At 57.7% G+C, this 19522-nt stretch overlaps 1 protein-coding gene across 2 annotated transcripts in view; it reads right to left on the reverse strand.

Annotated features, from left to right (window-relative positions):
• The window catches only part of LOC140191688 (cytosolic 5'-nucleotidase 3-like), an 88288-nt gene that overhangs the window by 12906 nt on the left and 55860 nt on the right, over positions 1-19522 (reverse strand). For both annotated transcript variants that reach the window (XM_072249331.1, XM_072249332.1), the window contains 2 exons: positions 18580-18669; positions 16985-17147 (listed from right to left, as the gene is read on the reverse strand). In XM_072249331.1, the coding sequence (XP_072105432.1) occupies positions 16985-17147; positions 18580-18669 (253 nt within the window). The remainder of the gene's footprint in view (positions 1-16984; positions 17148-18579; positions 18670-19522) is intronic.

Here is a 19522-nt window from a genome sequence, read left to right on the forward strand (position 1 = left end):
AGAGGGGATCTGATTGAAGCATATAAGATTATTAAGGGATTGGACACGCTGCAGGCAGGAAGCATGTTCCCGCTGATGGGCGAGTCCAGAACCAGAGGCCACAGTTTAAGAATAAGGGGTAGGCCATTTAGAACGAAGTTGAGGAAAAACTTTTTTACCTAGAGAGTGGTGGATATATGGAATGCTCTGCCCCAGAAGGCTGTGGAGGCCAAGTCTCTGGACGCTTTCAAAAAAGAGATGGATAGAACTCTTAAAGATAACGGAATCACAGGTTATGGGGAGAAGGCAGGAACAGGATACTGATTGTGGATGCTCAGCCATGATCACAGTGAATGGCGGTGCTGGCTCGAAGGGCCGAATGGCCTACTCCTGCACCTATTGTCTATTGTCTATTAATTAACCACTCGGTATAATTGGGTTATTGGGCCGAGAGCGCCTGTTACTGTGATGTCTCTCCTAATAAAAAAATTAATTAAATTAAAACGATGCCCTAGTCTTAAAGCAACACACATCAAAGTTGCTGGTGAACGCAGCAGGCCAGGCAGCATCTCTAGGAAGAGGTACAGTCGACGTTTCAGGCCGAGACCCTTCGTCAGGACTAACTGAAGGAAGAGTGGTCTTAAACTTCTCTAGCCCAGGCTACAGACTGTGACCTGCACCCCTCCTATTTTTAATGCCCCCTCTCTCGGGGAGCATCGCCTTCCTGGTGGTGGAGGGACTTGTGAGTTCCATGGAACCCAGGAGCGATACCACGGCCGGCCGGCCGGCGCCCTGCTCCTGGAAAGGGTCACCCGCCCCGGACCGTCTCGCACTCCGTGCCGCCGGACCCCCGAGCCCGACCTGTCCAGCGCCGGGCGGTGGCTGCCCGTGAATCAGCCTCCCCGCGTCCAATAAAGTCAGGCACGGGACGTTCCCCGTTCAGGGAAGGGAAACCCGGATTCAGTCCCGTGGCGATCAGCAGGTGGCAAAATGGCGACCCTGAAGGTGAACTTGCGGGCGGAGGCAAATGCGATGCTGGCATTCATTTCGAGAGCATTAGAGTATAAGAGCGAGGATGTAATGCTGAGGCTTGGTAAGGCACTAGTGAGGCCTCACTTGGAGCGTTGTGAGCAGTTTTAGGCCCCTCATCCAAGAAAGGATGGGCTGACATTGGACAGGGTACAGAGGAGCCACGGGAATGAGAGGCTTGTCGTATGAGGGCCGATTGATGGCTTTAGACCTGTACCCAGTGAGAGGAGATCTCACTGAAACTACTGAAGGTTGAAAGATCTCAAAACAGTGGATGTGGAGAGGATGTTTCCTATAGTGGGGGAGTCCAGGACCAGAGGACACAGATAGAGTGGATGTGGAGAGGATGTTTCCTATCGTGGGGGGACTCTAGGACCAGAGGACACAGATAGAGTGGATGTGGAGAGGATGTTTCCTATAGTGGGGGAGTCTAGGACCAGAGGACACAGATAGAGTGGATGTGGAGAGGATGTTTCCTATAGTGGGGGAGTCTAGGACCAGAGGCCACAGATAGAGTGGATGTGGAGAGGATGTTTCCTGTAGTGGGGGAGTCTAGGACCAGAGGGCACAGATAGAGTGGATGTGGAGAGGATGTTTCCTATAGTGGGGGAGTCTAGGACCAGAGGACACAGATGGAGTGGATGTGGAGAGGATGTTTCCTATAGTGGGGGAGTCTAGGACCAGAGGCCACAGATAGAGTGGATGTGGAGAGGATGTTTCCTGTAGTGGGGGAGTCTAGGACCAGAGGGCACAGATAGAGTGGATGTGGAGAGGATGTTTCCTATAGTGGGGGAGTCTAGGACCAGAGGACACAGATGGAGTGGATGTGGAGAGGATGTTTCCTATAGTGGGGGAGTCTAGGACCAGAGGGCACAGATAGAGTGGATGTGGAGAGGATGTTTTCTGTAGTGGGGGAGTCTAGGACCAGAGGGCACAGATAGAGTGGATGTGGAGAAGATGTTTCCTATAGTGGAAACATATATATATATATATATTCCTCCCTCCTCATCCTTTCCCTCTTCCACTCCCTCCTCACCCACCCCTCCTACCCCCTCACCTGGTCTCAACTGCCACCTGCCTGTACTCCTCCCGTTTCCAGAGACACCTGGATCCCTCAACACCAACGTGACCCAATCTTTCACCCTTGCTCACACCCACACACCCACGGGGGTGGGGGGCAGGGGGTCACACTCCAATGTCCACATTCTGGACAGAATTAACGGCAAGAACTACAGACTGACCTCGGTCTGGGTCACCATGTGGGGACGGGGGGGGGCGTGAGGGGGACAAAGTACAGTCTGACCACAGTCTGGCTCACCATGTGTGGGGGGGGGGATGGGACAAAGTACAGACTGACCACGATCTGGGTCACTGTGTGGGGGGGGGTGAGGGGGACAAACTACAGACTGACCACGGTCTGGGTCACCGTGTGGGGGAGGGGGGAGGAAAGGGACAAAGTACAGACTGACCACAGTCTGGCTCACCATGTGTGGGGGGGGGGATGGGACAAAGTACAGACTGACCGAGGTCTGGGTCACCGTGTGGGGAGGAGAGGCGGAACTGGACAAAGTACAGACTGACCATGATCTGGGTCACCGTGTGGGGGTGGGGGAGGGGGAAACACTACAGACTGACCACGTCTGGGTCACCGTGTGGGGGTGTGGGAGGGGGACAAAGTAAAGACTGACCACGGTCTGGGTCACCGTGTGGGGGAGAACGGGACAAAGTACAGTCTGACCACGGTCTGGGTCACCGTGTGGGGGGGGGGTGTGAAGGGGAAAAAGTACAGACTGACCCACGGTCAGGGTCACCATGTAGGAGGGGGTTGAGGGGGACAAAGTACAGTCTGACCACGGTCTGGGTCACCGTGTAGGGGGGGGAATCGGGACAAAGTACAGACTGACCACGGTCTGGGTCACCGTGTGGGGGGGGGGGGAACGGGACAAAGTACAGACTGACCACGGTCTGGGTCACTGTGTGTGGGGAGATGGGACAGAGTACAGACTGACCACGGTCTGGGTCACCGTGTGTGGGGAGATGGGACAGAGTACAGACTGACCACGGTCTGGGTCACCATGTGGGGGTGGGGGACAAAGTACAGACTGACCACGGTCTGGGTCACCGTGTGTGTGGAGGGGGGGAGAACGGGACAAAGTACAGACTGACTACGGTCTGGGTCACCGTGTGGAAGTGTGAGGGGGACAAAGTACAAACTGACCACGGTCTGGGTCACCGTGTTGGGGGAGGAGGGGTGTGAAGGGGAAAAAGCACAGACTGACCATGGTCTGGGTCACCGTATGGTGGGGGGCACGGGACAAAATACAGACTGACCACGGTCTGGGTCACCATGTGGGGTGGGTGAGGGGGACGAACTACAGACTGACCATGGTCTGGGTCACTGTGTGGGGAAGAACGGGACAAAGTACAGACTGACCATGGTCTGGGTCACCGTGTGGGGGTGTGAGGGGGACAAAGTACAGACTGACCACGGTCTGGGTCACCGTGTGGGGGGGGGACGGAACAAAGTACAGACCAACTATGGTCTGGGTCACCGTGTGGGGAGGGGGGACAGGACAAAGTACATACTGACCACGGTCTGGGTCACCGTGTGGAGGGGGGGAACAGGACAAAGTACAGACTGACCACGGTCTGGGTCACCATGTGGGGGTGGGGGACAAAGTACAGTCTGACCACGGTCTGGGTCACCATGTGTGTGTGTGGGGGGGAGGAACGGGACAAAGTACAGACTGACCACGGTCTGGGTCACTGTGTGGGGGAGAACGGGACAAAGTACAGACTGACCATGGTCTGGGTCACCGTGTGGGGGTGTGAGGGGGACAAAGTACAAACTGACCACGGTCAGGGTCACCATGTAGGAGGGGGTTGAGGGGGACAAAGTACAGTCTGACCACGGTCTGGGTCACCATGTAGGAAGGGGAAACGGGACAAAGTACAGACTGACCACGGTCTGGGTCACCGTGTGGGGGGAGGGTGTGAAGGGGACAAAGTACAGACTGACCACGGTTGGGTCACCGTGTGGGGGGGGGAACGGTCCAAAGTACAGACTGACCACGGTCTGGGTCACCGTGTGGGGGGGCTGAGGGGGCCGCACCACAAACTAACCACGGTCTGGGTCACTGTGTGGGGGAGAACGGGACAAAGTACAGACTGACCACGGTCAGGGTCACCGTGTAGGAGGGGGTTGAGGGGGACAAAGTACAGTCTGACCACGGTCTGGGTCACCATGTGGGGGTGGGGGACAAAGTACAGTCTGACCACGGTCTGGGTCACCATGTGTGTGTGGGGGGGGAGGAACGGGACAAAGTACAGACTGACCACGGTCTGGGTCACCGTGTGGGGGGGGGAATGGGACAAAGTACAGACTGACCACGGTCTGGGTCACCGTGTGGGGGGGGGGGAACGGGACAAAGTACAGACTGACCACGGTCTGGGTCACTGTGTGTGGGGAGATGGGACAGAGTACAGACTGACCACGGTCTGGGTCACCGTGTGTGGGGAGATGGGACAGAGTACAGACTGACCACGGTCTGGGTCACCATGTGGGGGTGGGGGACAAAGTACAGACTGACCACGGTCTGGGTCACCGTGTGTGTGGAGGGGGGGAGAACGGGACAAAGTACAGACTGACTACGGTCTGGGTCACCGTGTGGAAGTGTGAGGGGGACAAAGTACAAACTGACCACGGTCTGGGTCACCGTGTTGGGGGAGGAGGGGTGTGAAGGGGAAAAAGCACAGACTGACCATGGTCTGGGTCACCGTATGGTGGGGGGCACGGGACAAAATACAGACTGACCACGGTCTGGGTCACCATGTGGGGTGGGTGAGGGGGACGAACTACAGACTGACCATGGTCTGGGTCACTGTGTGGGGAAGAACGGGACAAAGTACAGACTGACCATGGTCTGGGTCACCGTGTGGGGGTGTGAGGGGGACAAAGTACAGACTGACCACGGTCTGGGTCACCGTGTGGGGGGGGACGGAACAAAGTACAGACCGACTATGGTCTGGGTCACCGTGTGGGGAGGGGGGACAGGACAAAGTACATACTGACCACGGTCTGGGTCACCGTGTGGAGGGGGGGAACAGGACAAAGTACAGACTGACCACGGTCTGGGTCACCATGTGGGGGTGGGGGACAAAGTACAGTCTGACCACGGTCTGGGTCACCATGTGTGTGTGTGGGGGGGAGGAACGGGACAAAGTACAGACTGACCACGGTCTGGGTCACTGTGTGGGGGAGAACGGGACAAAGTACAGACTGACCATGGTCTGGGTCACCGTGTGGGGGTGTGAGGGGGACAAAGTACAAACTGACCACGGTCAGGGTCACCATGTAGGAGGGGGTTGAGGGGGACAAAGTACAGTCTGACCACGGTCTGGGTCACCATGTAGGAAGGGGAAACGGGACAAAGTACAGACTGACCACGGTCTGGGTCACCGTGTGGGGGGAGGGTGTGAAGGGGACAAAGTACAGACTGACCACGGTTGGGTCACCGTGTGGGGGGGGGAACGGTCCAAAGTACAGACTGACCACGGTCTGGGTCACCGTGTGGGGGGGCTGAGGGGGCCGCACCACAAACTAACCACGGTCTGGGTCACTGTGTGGGGGAGAACGGGACAAAGTACAGACTGACCACGGTCAGGGTCACCGTGTAGGAGGGGGTTGAGGGGGACAAAGTACAGTCTGACCACGGTCTGGGTCACCATGTGGGGGTGGGGGACAAAGTACAGTCTGACCACGGTCTGGGTCACCATGTGTGTGTGGGGGGGGAGGAACGGGACAAAGTACAGACTGACCACGGTCTGGGTCACTGTGTGGGGGAGAACGGGACAAAGTACAGACTGACCACAGTCTGGGTCACCGTGTGGGGGTGTGAGGGGGACAAAGTACAAACTGACCATGGTCAGGGTCACCATGTAGGAGGGGGTTGAGGGGGACAAAGTACAGTCTGACCACGGTCTGGGTCACCGTGTGCGGGTGGGAACAAAGTACAGAATGACCACGGTCTGGGTCACTGTGTTGGGGGGTGAGGAGGACAAAGTACAGACTGACCACGGTCTGGGTCACCGGGTGGGGTGAAGGGGACAAAGTACAAACTGACCACGGTCTGGGTCACCGTGTGGGAGGGGAGGGGGACAAAGTACAGGCTGACCACGGTCTGGGTCACCGTGTGTGGGGGGTGAGGGGGACAAAGTACAGACTGACCATGGTCTGGATCACCGGGTGGGGGGGGGGGAGACGGGACAAAGTACAGACTGACCACGGTCTGGGTCACCATGTGGGGGTGGAGGAGGGGGACAAAGTATAGACTGACCACGGTCTGGGTCACCGTGTGTGGGGGCGGGAATGGGACACAGTATAGACTGACCACGGTCTGGGTCACCATGTGCGGGTGGGAACAAAGTACAGAATGACCACGGTCTGGGTCACTGTGTGGGGGGGTGAGGAGGACAAAGTACAGACTGACCACGGTCTGGGTCACCGGGTGGGGTGAGGGGGACAAAGTACAAACTGACCACGGTCTGGGTCACCGTGTGGGAGTGGAGGGGGACAAAGTACAGGCTGACCACGGTCTGGATCACCGTGTGTGGGGGGTGAGGGGGACAAAGTACAGACTGACCATGGTCTGGATCACCGTGTGGGGGGGGACGGAACAAAGTACAGACCGACTATGGTCTGGGTCACCGTGTGGGGAGGGGGGACAGGACAAAGTACATACTGACCACGGTCTGGGTCACCGTGTGGAGGGGGGGAACAGGACAAAGTACAGACTGACCACGGTCTGGGTCACCATGTGGGGGTGGGGGACAAAGTACAGTCTGACCACGGTCTGGGTCACCATGTGTGTGTGTGGGGGGGAGGAACGGGACAAAGTACAGACTGACCACGGTCTGGGTCACTGTGTGGGGGAGAATGGGACAAAGTACAGACTGACCACGGTCTGGGTCACTGTGTGGGGGAGAACGGGACAAAGTACAGACTGACCATGGTCTGGGTCACCGTGTGGGGGTGTGAGGGGGACAAAGTACAAACTGACCACGGTCAGGGTCACCGTGTGGGGGTGTGAGGGGGACAAAGTACAAACTGACCACGGTCAGGGTCACCATGTAGGAGGGGGTTGAGGGGGACAAAGTACAGTCTGACCACGGTCTGGGTCACCATGTAGGAAGGGGAAACGGGACAAAGTACAGACTGACCACGGTCTGGGTCACCGTGTGGGGGGAGGGTGTGAAGGGGACAAAGTACAGACTGACCACGGTTGGGTCACCGTGTGGGGGGGGGAACGGTCCAAAGTACAGACTGACCACGGTTGGGTCACCGTGTGGGGGGGGGGGTTACGTTCCAAAGTACAGACTGACCACGGTCTGGGTCACCGTGTGGGGGGGCTGAGGGGGCCGCACCACAAACTAACCACGGTCTGGGTCACTGTGTGGGGGAGAACGGGACAAAGTACAGACTGACCACAGTCTGGGTCACCGTGTAGGAGGGGGTTGAGGGGGACAAAGTACAGTCTGACCACGGTCTGGGTCACCATGTGGGGGTGGGGGACAAAGTACAGTCTGACCACGGTCTGGGTCACCATGTGTGTGTGGGGGGGGAGGAACGGGACAAAGTACAGACTGACCACGGTCTGGGTCACTGTGTGGGGGAGAACGGGACAAAGTACAGACTGACCACAGTCTGGGTCACCGTGTGGGGGTGTGAGGGGGACAAAGTACAAACTGACCATGGTCAGGGTCACCGTGTAGGAGGGGGTTGAGGGGGACAAAGTACAGTCTGACCACGGTCTGGGTCACCGTGTGCGGGTGGGAACAAAGTACAGAATGACCACGGTCTGGGTCACTGTGTTGGGGGGTGAGGAGGACAAAGTACAGACTGACCACGGTCTGGGTCACCGGGTGGGGTGAAGGGGACAAAGTACAAACTGACCACGGTCTGGGTCACCGTGTGGGAGGGGAGGGGGACAAAGTACAGGCTGACCACGGTCTGGGTCACCGTGTGTGGGGGTTGAGGGGGACAAAGTACAGACTGACCATGGTCTGGATCACCGGGTGGGGGGGGGGAGACGGGACAAAGTACAGACTGACCACGGTCTGGGTCACCATGTGGGGGTGGAGGAGGGGGACAAAGTATAGACTGACCACGGTCTGGGTCACCGTGTGTGGGGGCGGGAATGGGACACAGTATAGACTGACCACGGTCTGGGTCACCATGTGCGGGTGGGAACAAAGTACAGAATGACCACGGTTGGGTCACCGTGTGGGGGGGGGAAAGGTCCAAAGTACAGACTGACCACGGTCTGGGTCACCGTGTGGGGGGGCTGAGGGGGCCGCACCACAAACTAACCACGGTCTGGGTCACTGTGTGGGGGAGAACGGGACAAAGTACAGACTGACCACGGTCAGGGTCACCGTGTAGGAGGGGGTTGAGGGGGACAAAGTACAGTCTGACCACGGTCTGGGTCACCATGTGGGGGTGGGGGACAAAGTACAGTCTGACCACGGTCTGGGTCACCATGTGTGTGTGGGGGGGGGAGGAACGGGACAAAGTACAGACTGACCACGGTCTGGGTCACTGTGTGGGGGAGAACGGGACAAAGTACAGACTGACCACAGTCTGGGTCACCGTGTGGGGGTGTGAGGGGGACAAAGTACAAACTGACCATGGTCAGGGTCACCGTGTAGGAGGGGGTTGAGAGGGACAAAGTACAGTCTGACCACGGTCTGGGTCACCGTGTGCGGGTGGGAACAAAGTACAGAATGACCACGGTCTGGGTCACTGTGTTGGGGGGTGAGGAGGACAAAGTACAGACTGACCACGGTCTGGGTCACCGGGTGGGGTGAAGGGGACAAAGTACAAACTGACCACGGTCTGGGTCACCGTGTGGGAGGGGAGGGGGACAAAGTACAGACTGACCGAGGTCTGGGTCACCGTGTGGGGAGGAGAGGCGGAACTGGACAAAGTACAGACTGACCATGATCTGGGTCACCGTGTGGGGGTGGGGGAGGGGGAAACACTACAGACTGACCACGGTCTGGGTCACCGTGTGGGGGTGTGGGAGGGGGACAAAGTAAAGACTGACCACGGTCTGGGTCACCGTGTGTGGGGCGGGAATGGGACACAGTATAGACTGACCACGGTCTGGGTCACCGTGTGCGGGTGGGAACAAAGTACAGAATGACCACGGTCTGGGTCACCGTGTGGGAGTGGAGGGGGACAAAGTACAGGCTGACCACGGTCTGGGTCACCGTGTGTGGGGGGTGAGGGGGACAAAGTACAGACTGACCATGGTCTGGATCACCGGGTGGGGGGGGGGAGACGGGACAAAGTACAGACTGACCACGGTCTGGGTCACCATGTGGGGGGTGTGTGAAGGGGACAAAGTACAGACTGACCAAGGTCTGGGTCACCGTCTGGGGGGGCTGAGGGGGCCGCACTACAGACTGACCACGGTCTGGGTCACTGTGTGGGGGAGAACGGGACAAAGTACAGACTGACCACAGTCTGGGTCACCGTGTGGGGGGGCTGAGGGGGCCGCACCACAGACTAACCACGGTCTGGGTCACTGTGTGGGGGAGAACGGGACAAAGTACAGACTGACCACAGTCTGGGTCACCGTGTGGGGGTGTGAGGGGGACAAAGTACAAACTGACCACGGTCAGGGTCACCATGTAGGAGGGGGTTGAAGGGGACAAAGTACAGTCTGACCACGGTCTGGATCACCGTGTAGGGGGGGGAATCGGGACAAAGTACAGACTGACCACGGTCTGGGTCACCGTGTGGGGGGGGGGAATGGGACAAAGTACAGACTGACCACGGTCTGGGTCACCGTGTGGGGGGGGGGAACGGGACAAAGTACAGACTGACCACGGTCTGGGTCACTGTGTGTGGGGAGATGGGACAGAGTACAGACTGACCACGGTCTGGGTCACCGTGTGTGGGGAGATGGGACAGAGTACAGACTGACCACGGTCTGGGTCACCATGTGGGGGTGGGGGACAAAGTACAGACTGACCACGGTCTGGGTCACTGTGTGGGGGAGAACGGGACAAAGTACAGACTGACCATGGTCTGGGTCACCGTGTGGGGGTGTGAGGGGGACAAAGTACAGACTGACCACGGTCTGGGTCACCGTGTTGGGGGGTGGGGGAACGGGACAAAGTACAGACTGACCACGGTCTGGGTCACCGTGTGGGGGGGCTGAGGGGGACAAAGTACAAACTGACCACGGTCAGGGTCACCATGTAGGAGGGGGTTGAGGGGGACAAAGTACAGTCTGACCACGGTCTGGGTCACCATGTAGGAAGGGGAAACGGGACAAAGTACAGACTGACCACGGTCTGGGTCACCGTGTGGGGGGAGGGTGTGAAGGGGACAAAGTACAGACTGACCACGGTTGGGTCACCGTGTGGGGGGGGGTTACGTTCCAAAGTACAGACTGACCACGGTCTGGGTCACCGTGTGGGGGGGCTGAGGGGGCCGCACCACAGACTAACCACGGTCTGGGTCACTGTGTGGGGGAGAACGGGACAAAGTACAGACTGACCACAGTCTGGGTCACCGTGTAGGAGGGGGTTGAGGGGGACAAAGTACAGTCTGACCACGGTCTGGGTCACCATGTGGGGGTGGGGGACAAAGTACAGTCTGACCACGGTCTGGGTCACCATGTGTGTGTGGGGGGGGAGGAACGGGACAAAGTACAGACTGACCACGGTCTGGGTCACTGTGTGGGGGAGAACGGGACAAAGTACAGACTGACCACAGTCTGGGTCACCGTGTGGGGGTGTGAGGGGGACAAAGTACAAACTGACCATGGTCAGGGTCACCGTGTAGGAGGGGGTTGAGGGGGACAAAGTACAGTCTGACCACGGTCTGGGTCACCGTGTGCGGGTGGGAACAAAGTACAGAATGACCACGGTCTGGGTCACTGTGTGGGGGGGGTGAGGAGGACAAAGTACAGACTGACCACGGTCTGGGTCACCGGGTGGGGTGAAGGGGACAAAGTACAAACTGACCACGGTCTGGGTCACCGTGTGGGAGGGGAGGGGGACAAAGTACAGGCTGACCACGGTCTGGGTCACCGTGTGTGGGGGTTGAGGGGGACAAAGTACAGACTGACCATGGTCTGGATCACCGGGTGGGGGGGGGGGAGACGGGACAAAGTACAGACTGACCACGGTCTGGGTCACCATGTGGGGGTGGAGGAGGGGGACAAAGTATAGACTGACCACGGTCTGGGTCACCGTGTGTGGGGGGGAATGGGACAGAGTACAGACTGACCACGGTCTGGGTCACCGTGTGTGGGGAGATGGGACAGAGTACAGACTGACCACGGTCTGGGTCACCATGTGGGGGTGGGGGACAAAGTACAGACTGACCACGGTCTGGGTCACCGTGTGTGTGGAGGGGGGGAGAACGGGACAAAGTACAGACTAACCACGGTCTGGGTCACTGTGTTGGGGTGTGAGGGGGACAAAGTACAAACTGACCACGGTCTGGGTCACCGTGTTGGGGGAGGAGGGGTGTGAAGGGAAAAAAGCACAGACTGACCATGGTCTGGGTCACCGTATGGTGGGGGGCACGGGACAAAATACAGACTGACCACGGTCTGGGTCACCATGTGGGGTGGGTGAGGGGGACGAACTACAGACTGGCCACGGTCTGGGTCACTGTGTGGGGAAGAACGGGACAAAGTACAGACTGACCATGGTCTGGGTCACCGTGTGGGGGTGTGAGGGGGACAAAGTACAGACTGACCACGGTCTGGGTCACTGTGTGGGGGGGGACGGAACAAAGTACAGACCGACTATGGTCTGGGTCACCGTGTGGGGTGGGGGGCAGGACAAAGTACATACTGACCACGGTCTGGGTCACCGTGTGGAGGGGGGGAACAGGACAAAGTACAGACTGACCACGGTCTGGGTCACCGTGTGTGGGGAGATGGGACAAAGTACAGACTGACCACGGTCTGGGTCACCATGTGGGGGGAGGGTGTGAAGGGGACAAAGTACAGACTGACCACGGTCTGGGTCACCATGTGGGGGTGGGGGACAAAGTACAGACTGACCACGGTCTGGGTCACCATGTGTGTGTGTGGGGGGGAGGAACGGGACAAAGTACAGACTGACCACGGTCTGGGTCACTGTGTGGGGGAGAATGGGACAAAGTACAGACTGACCACGGTCTGGGTCACCGTGTGGGGGGGCTGAGGGGGACAAAGTACAAACTGACCACGGTCAGGGTCACCATGTAGGAGGGGGTTGAGGGGGACAAAGTACAGTCTGACCACGGTCTGGGTCACCATGTAGGAAGGGGAAACGGGACAAAGTACAGACTGACCACGGTCTGGGTCACCGTCGGGGGGGAGGGTGTGAAGGGGAAAAAGTACAGACTGACCACGGTCTGGGTCACCGTGTGGGGGGGGGGGGAACGGTCCAAAGTACAGACTGACCACGGTCTGGGTCACCGTGTGGGAGGGGGTGTGAAAGGGACAAAGTACAGTCTGACCATGGTCTGGGTCACCATGTGGGGGGTGTGTGAAGGGGACAAAGTACAGACTGACCAAGGTCTGGGTCACCGTCTGGGGGGGCTGGGGGGGCCGCACTACAGACTGACCACGGTCTGGGTCACTGTGTGGGGGAGAACGGGACAAAGTACAGACTGACCACAGTCTGGGTCACCGTGTGGGGGGGCTGAGGGGGCCGCACCACAGACTAACCACGGTCTGGGTCACTGTGTGGGGGAGAACGGGACAAAGTACAGACTGACCACAGTCTGGGTCACCGTGTGGGGGTGTGAGGGGGACAAAGTACAAACTGACCATGGTCAGGGTCACCGTGTAGGAGGGGGTTGAGGGGGACAAAGTACAGTCTGACCACAGTCTGGGTCACTGTGTGGGGGGGGGACGGGACAAAGTACAGACCGACCACGGTCTGGGTCACTGTGTTGGGGGGGGACAAAGTACATACTGACCACTGTCTGGGTCACTGTGTGGGGGAGGGGAATGGGACAAAGTACATACTGACCACTGTCTGGGTCACCGTGTGGGGGGGGGAACGGGACAAAGTACATACTGACCACTGTCTGGGTCACCGTGTGGGGGGGGAACGGGACAAAGTACACACTGACCACAGTCTGGGTCACCGTGTTGGGGGAGGGGGGGTATGAAGGGAAAAAAGCACAGACTGACCATGGTCTGGGTCACCGTATGGTGGGTGGCACGGGACAAAATACAGACTGACCACGGTCTGGGTCACCATGTGGGGTGGGTGAGGGAGACGAACTACAGACTGACCACGGTCTGGGTCACTGTGTGGGGGAGAACGGGACAAAGTACAGACTGACCATGGTCTGGGTCACCGTGTGGGGGTGTGAGGGGGACAAAGTACAGACTGACCACGGTCTGGGTCACCGTGTGGGGGGGGACGGAACAAAGTACAGACCGACTATGGTCTGGGTCACCGTGTGGGGTGGGGGGACAGGACAAAGTACATACTGACCACGGTCTGGGTCACCGTGTGGAGGGGGGGAACAGGACAAAGTACAGACTGACCACGGTCTGGGTCACCGTGTGGGGGGGGGTGAGGGGGACAAAGTATAGTCTGACCACGGTCTGGGTCACCGTGTGTGGGGGGGTGAGGGGGACAAAGTACAGACTGACCACCGTCTGGGTCACCATGTGGTGGGGGGGGAACGGGACAAAGTACAGACTGACCACGCTCTGGGTCACTGTGTGGGGGGTGGGGTGAACAGGCTAAAGTACAGACTGACCACGGACTGGGTCACCATTTGGGTGGGGTGGTGAAGGAGACAAATTACAGATTGACCACGGTCTGGGTTACCGTGTTGGGGGGGGGGGAACAGGACAAAGTACAGACTGACCACGCTCTGGGTCACTGTGTGGGGGTTGGGGGGAACAGGACAAAGTACAGACTGACCACGGTGTGGGTCACCGTGTGGTGAGGGGGGGAATGGGACAAAGTACAGACTGACCACGGTCTGGGCCACCATGTGGGGGGGGGACCGGGACAAAGTACGTGGGGGGGGGGGAACGGGACAAAGTACAGACTGACCATGGTCTGTGTCACCATGTGGGGGGGGTGAGGGGGATAAGGTACAGACTGACCACGGTCTGGGTCATGGTGTGGGGGTGAAGGGTGAGGGGGACAAAATACAGTTTGACCACAGTCTGGGTCACCGTGTCGGGGGGGGAGGGGGGACGAGACAAAGTACAGTCTGACCACGGTCTGGGTCACCATGTGTGGGGGGGGGGACGGGACAAAGTTCAGACAGACCACGGTCTGGGTCACCGTGTTGGGGGGTGAGGGTGACAAAAGTACAGACTGACCACGGTCTGGGTCACTGTGTTGGGGGGGGGGGAACAGAACAAAGTACAGACTGACCACGGTCTGGGTCACCGTGTGGGGGGGGGGGCAGAGAACGGGACAAAGTACAGACTGACCACAGTCTGGGTCACTGTGTTGGGGGGGTGAGGGGGACAAAGTACAGTCTGACCACGGTCTGGGTCACTGTGTGGGGTGGGTGAGGGGGACAAAGTACAGACTGAACACGGTCTGGGTCACCATCGGGGTGGGGGGAGGGAGACAAAGCACAAACCGACCACGGTCTAGGTCACCGTGTGGGGGGGGGGGTGAAGAACGGGATAAAGTACAGACTGACCACGGTCTGGGTCACCGTGTTGGGGGGGGGATCGGGACAAAGTACAGACTGACCATGGTCTGGGTCACCGTGTGGGGGGGTTGAGGGGGACAAAGTACAGTCTGACCACGGTCTGGGTCACCGTGTTGGGGGGGGGAACGGGACAAAGTACAGTCTGACCACGGTCTGGGTCACCGTGTGTGGGGGGTGTGAAGGGGACAAAGTACAGACTGACCACGGTCTGGGTCACCGTGTGTGGGGGGGGTCAGGGGGACAAAGTACAGACTGACCACGGTCTGGGTCACCGTGTGTGGGGGGGGTGGAGAACGGGATAAAGTACAGACTGACCATGGTCTGGGTCACCGTGTTGGGGGGGGATCGGGACAAAGTACAGACTGACCATGGTCTGGGTCACCGTGTGGGGGGGTTGAGGGGGACAAAGTACAGTCTGACCACGGTCTGGGTCACCGTGTTGGGGGCGGGGGAACGGGACAAAGTACAGTCTGACCACGGTCTGGGTCACCGTGTGTGGGGGGTGTGAAGGGGACAAAGTACAGACTGACCACGGTCTGGGTCACCGTGTGTGGGGGGGGTCAGGGGGACAAAGTACAGACTGAACACGGTCTGGGTCACCGTGTGGGGGGGTGGGGGGAACGGGACAAAGTACAGACTGAACACGGTCTGGGTCACCGTGTTGGGGGGGGAGAACGGGACAAAGTATAGACTGACCACGGTCTGGGTCACCGTGTGGGGGGGGGGAATGGGACAAAGTGCAGACTGAGTACGGTCTGGGTCACCATGTGGGGGGGGTGAGTGGGCAAAGTACAGACTGACTACTGTCTGGGTCTGCATTAGTCTCTATAACCCTCTCCCCTCCTTGAGGAGAATTTCCCTCTGCAGTCCGACCCACACAAAGTCCCGCTTCTACTCTCCTCTTTAGTTACTCAACACAGCACACAGTCGAAACGCAAGAGGAACTCAGCAGGTCAGGCAGCGTCTATGGAGTGGGAATAAAGAGTCGACGTTTACCGTCTGATGCCCTTCAGCGGGGCTAGAAAGGAGGGGGAAAAGAACTCGAAATTAATGGTGGATTGTAGGGGTAGGTGATGTGGGGGGCTGTGATGGGTGAGACCGGGTGAAGGGGGGGGAATGAAATGGAGGGGAAGGTGGATGAAGAATGAAATTGGTGGGCAATAAGTGGAAGAACTGAAGGGCTGGAGAGGAAGGAATCCGATAAGAGACGAGAGTGGGCCACGGGAGAAAGGGCAGGAGGAAGGGAACTCTGGGGAGCTGATGACAAGAGATGGGGAGCCAGAATAGGGAGTTGAAAAGGGTGGGGGGGGTTAAAAAATTACTGCAGGTTAGAGAAATCATTGTTCATGCCGTCGGGTTGGAGGCTACCCAGACACACACACACACACTCACACTCACACACACACAAAATGGCTGGAGGAATTCTGCAGGTCGGGCAGCGTCTATGGAAAAGAGTTAAGCGGTCAACGTCTCGGGCCGAGACCCTTCTTCGGAACTGATGCCAGAATCAAAAGAGGAGGTGGTGTAAGGGGACGGAGGATAGCTGGAAGGGTGGCAGGTGAGGCCAGCTGGGTGGGGAAAGGTGAAGGGCTGGAGAGGAAGGAATCTGAAAGGAGAGGGGAGTGGACCACGGGAGAAAGGGAAGGAGGAGGGGACAGGCAGGTGAGAGGCCAGAGTGGGGAATAGAGGAAGTTGTAGGGTGTGGGGAGGGGTGGAATTTGTTCAGCACTAGGAGAAATCGATAAGTTGGAGGCTCCCCAGACAGAATCGAAGGTGCTGCCCCTCCAACCGGAGGGTGCACCCCACCTCGGCACATGAAATGGACCGAGGCGTCAAAACAAGAATGGGAATTGGAATCAAAGTGTTTGGCCTCTGGGGAGGCACTCGACAAAGCAGTTCCCCCACCCCCACCAACCCCCCCCTCCCCCACCCCCCATTTACGACAGGTCTCACCAATGTTGAGGAGGAGGACACATCGGGAGCAAGCAGACAGTCGTCAGCAGATTCGCAGGTGGCGTTGCTGGAAGGACCGTTTAGTGGTGGACAAGGGAGGAGATGTGAGGGCAGAGGTAACCCTTTGTCCACTTGCAGGGGATAGGGGCCCAGGAGGGGGGTATGTGGATTTTTTCTCCTGCAACTACAGAGCGATTCTCATCGCGACTGTCGAGGAGGACGCAGACCGAACAGGAAGTATGATTAAAGGTGAGTGGCCGCCAGCAGCCCTCGCCGCTGTGGTCCTTGTGGTGGCCGGTTTGCACTCACGGTCTCATCGAAGTCCATGAAATTAGAAACCACGGTGACGTTCTGGTAGTAGACGTCAGCCTGCCGAATTATTTCCTCCAGGACATCGCCCAGGCCGGCGGAGAAGATGAAGACGGGGACTTTGCGCTTGTGGAGTTGTTGGAAGAAGATCTCGTACCCTTCCCTGCAAGAGAACGGGGCGGCGTCACAGTCTGCAGGGGTGTGGCAGGGGTGGGGGTGGAGGTACGCTTCTCATCCAGCCCCAGATCCCGGCAGAGAAACACAAGGATGGGACTGGACTGCACCTCGTCACGATCTCCGCGTTCCCGCCACCTGGGGCTCACCGGTCATCACCTCCGAGTCGGTCTCTGAGCACCAACTCCCTCAGTTAGTGCCCTGACTTCATCCCTTTCCCTAAACCCTAACCCAACCCCATAACTCCCCAGAACAGCCTCCCTCCAACCATTAGGCTCCTGAACCATGACTTCACTCACCCCATCACTGAACCGTTCCCACAACCAAAGGACTCGCTCTCAAGGACTCTTCATCTCATGTTCTCGATATTTATTGCTTATTTATTTATTAATACTGTAAATATTTGAGGACATTTTTTCTCAGCTCGAGCTGGTCAAACCTGAGGGACGGGCATAGCCAATCACACTCATCCCTCAATCGCTCTGAACTTTCGGACTAATCCAGTGGTGTTTAGTGTTTTGGCTTTCCGAAGATTTACTGTGCAGCCCGAATTGTTTAATGATATTGTGTAGTGCCTTTGGGATGACACCAGTTGTAGATATTACTGCTGCGACAATGTTCATATTCCATAGTCTTTCAATTTCCTCTTTTCATTCAGCACATTTCTGGTGCTTTTCACTTTTTGACTTTATGTAAGCTATATGTGTTTGGAATCGGTATGTCTATTCAATAGGTTGTTCTTGCTAGTTTTCCCCTGTGATATCTTATATCCAGATGGTTATTACGAGATCTCGCAATGGCCACCCATTTTAATTCCACTTCCCACTCCCATTCCAACATGTCAGCCCATTGCCTCCTCTACTGTCGTGACGAGGCCACACTCAGGTTGGAGGGCTAACACCTTGGGCAGCCTCCAACCTGATGGCATGAACATGGATTTCTCGAACTTCTGCTAATGCCCACAAGATAATGAATCTCAGGGTTGTATACATCGACATTTACGTACTTCAATAATACTGTACTAATGTAGGTCTTTCGTAGCAGTGAGGTTTCGTAAAGCGAACATTCGAAAAGCGGGGGACACCTGTATATTTACTTTCACCCTTCATCATTCCCCATCTCTCTTTTCCCTCCCTCCCCATATCACTTTGCCTGCCCATCGCCTCCTTCTGGTGCTCCCCATCCCCCCTTTTCATTCTTCCATGGCCTTCTGTCCTCTCCTATCAGACTCTCCCCTTCTCCAGCCCTGTATCTCTTTCACCAATCAACTTCCCAGCTCTTTACTTCACCTTGTCCCCTCCTGGTTTCACCTGTCATCTTGTGTTTCTCTCGAGAAGAACGCTAACGTTACATTTGCCTCCGTTACCACTTAGCCAAGTTGCACCAGGGAGGGGACGCGCGGGGGCCGCCTGCTCCGTTACCTCAGCTCTACGCCCGACTCCCGCACGATCTCCAGCAGCTTTTCCTTCCTGATCTTCTGTTCCACCAGCAGGTTGTGGGTCATGGTCCACCTGCCAAGGGAAGGAGGAGCTTAGTTACCTGCCGGTCATCCCCGACACCCCCCCCCCCCAGCTCCTGGCCCCCGCTGTCAGGTGGACAGGGAGAGCCACCCCACCTGCTCGTGCACATCCCCATTCACCGGCCAAAAAGATTTATTTTTCTCGCTTGTCAGAAGGAGAGTCGTGGGGGGGTGGGGTGGTGGGTGGCCAAGTTTGCAACTCTCTGCAGCTTACCCCACTCGCCTCGTGAAAGCTGTCGACTTTGCGGACAGCTGTACAATCGTAGAGAGGAAAAGAAACCGTGAATTGAGTTCAGTGTCCATTCAGAAATCGGATGGCAGAGGGGAAGAAGCTGTTCCTGAATCATTGAGTGTGTGTCTTCAGGCTCCTGTACCTCCTCCCTGACAGCAGAGGGGAAGAAGCTGTTCCTGAATCGTTGAGCGTGTGTCTTCAGGCTCCTGTACCTCCTCCCTGATGGCAGAGGGGAAGAAGCTGTTCCCGAATCATTGAGTGTGTGTCTTCAGGCTCCTCCCTGATGGTAGCAATGAGAAGAGGGCACGCTCTGGGTGGTGGGGGTCCTTAATGATGGACACTGCCTTTTTGAGGCATCGCTCCTTGAAGATGTCCTGGATGCTGGAGAGGCCGGTGCCCATGATGGAGCTGACTGAGTTTACAACTCTCTGCAGCTTATTTCAATCCTGTGTAGTGACCCCCCCCCCACCATACCAGATGGTGATGCAGCCAGAAGACAGGCCTGGTCCCTAGGCTGAGGTTCTAAACCGGAGAAAGGCCAATTTTGACGGTATCAGAAAGGAACTGGCACACGTGGATTGGGGCAGCCTGTTTTCTGGCAAAGGAGTACTTG

Source organism: Mobula birostris, chromosome X (genome assembly GCF_030028105.1).
Source record: "Mobula birostris isolate sMobBir1 chromosome X, sMobBir1.hap1, whole genome shotgun sequence".
Classification (NCBI taxonomy): Eukaryota; Metazoa; Chordata; class Chondrichthyes; order Myliobatiformes; family Myliobatidae; genus Mobula; species Mobula birostris.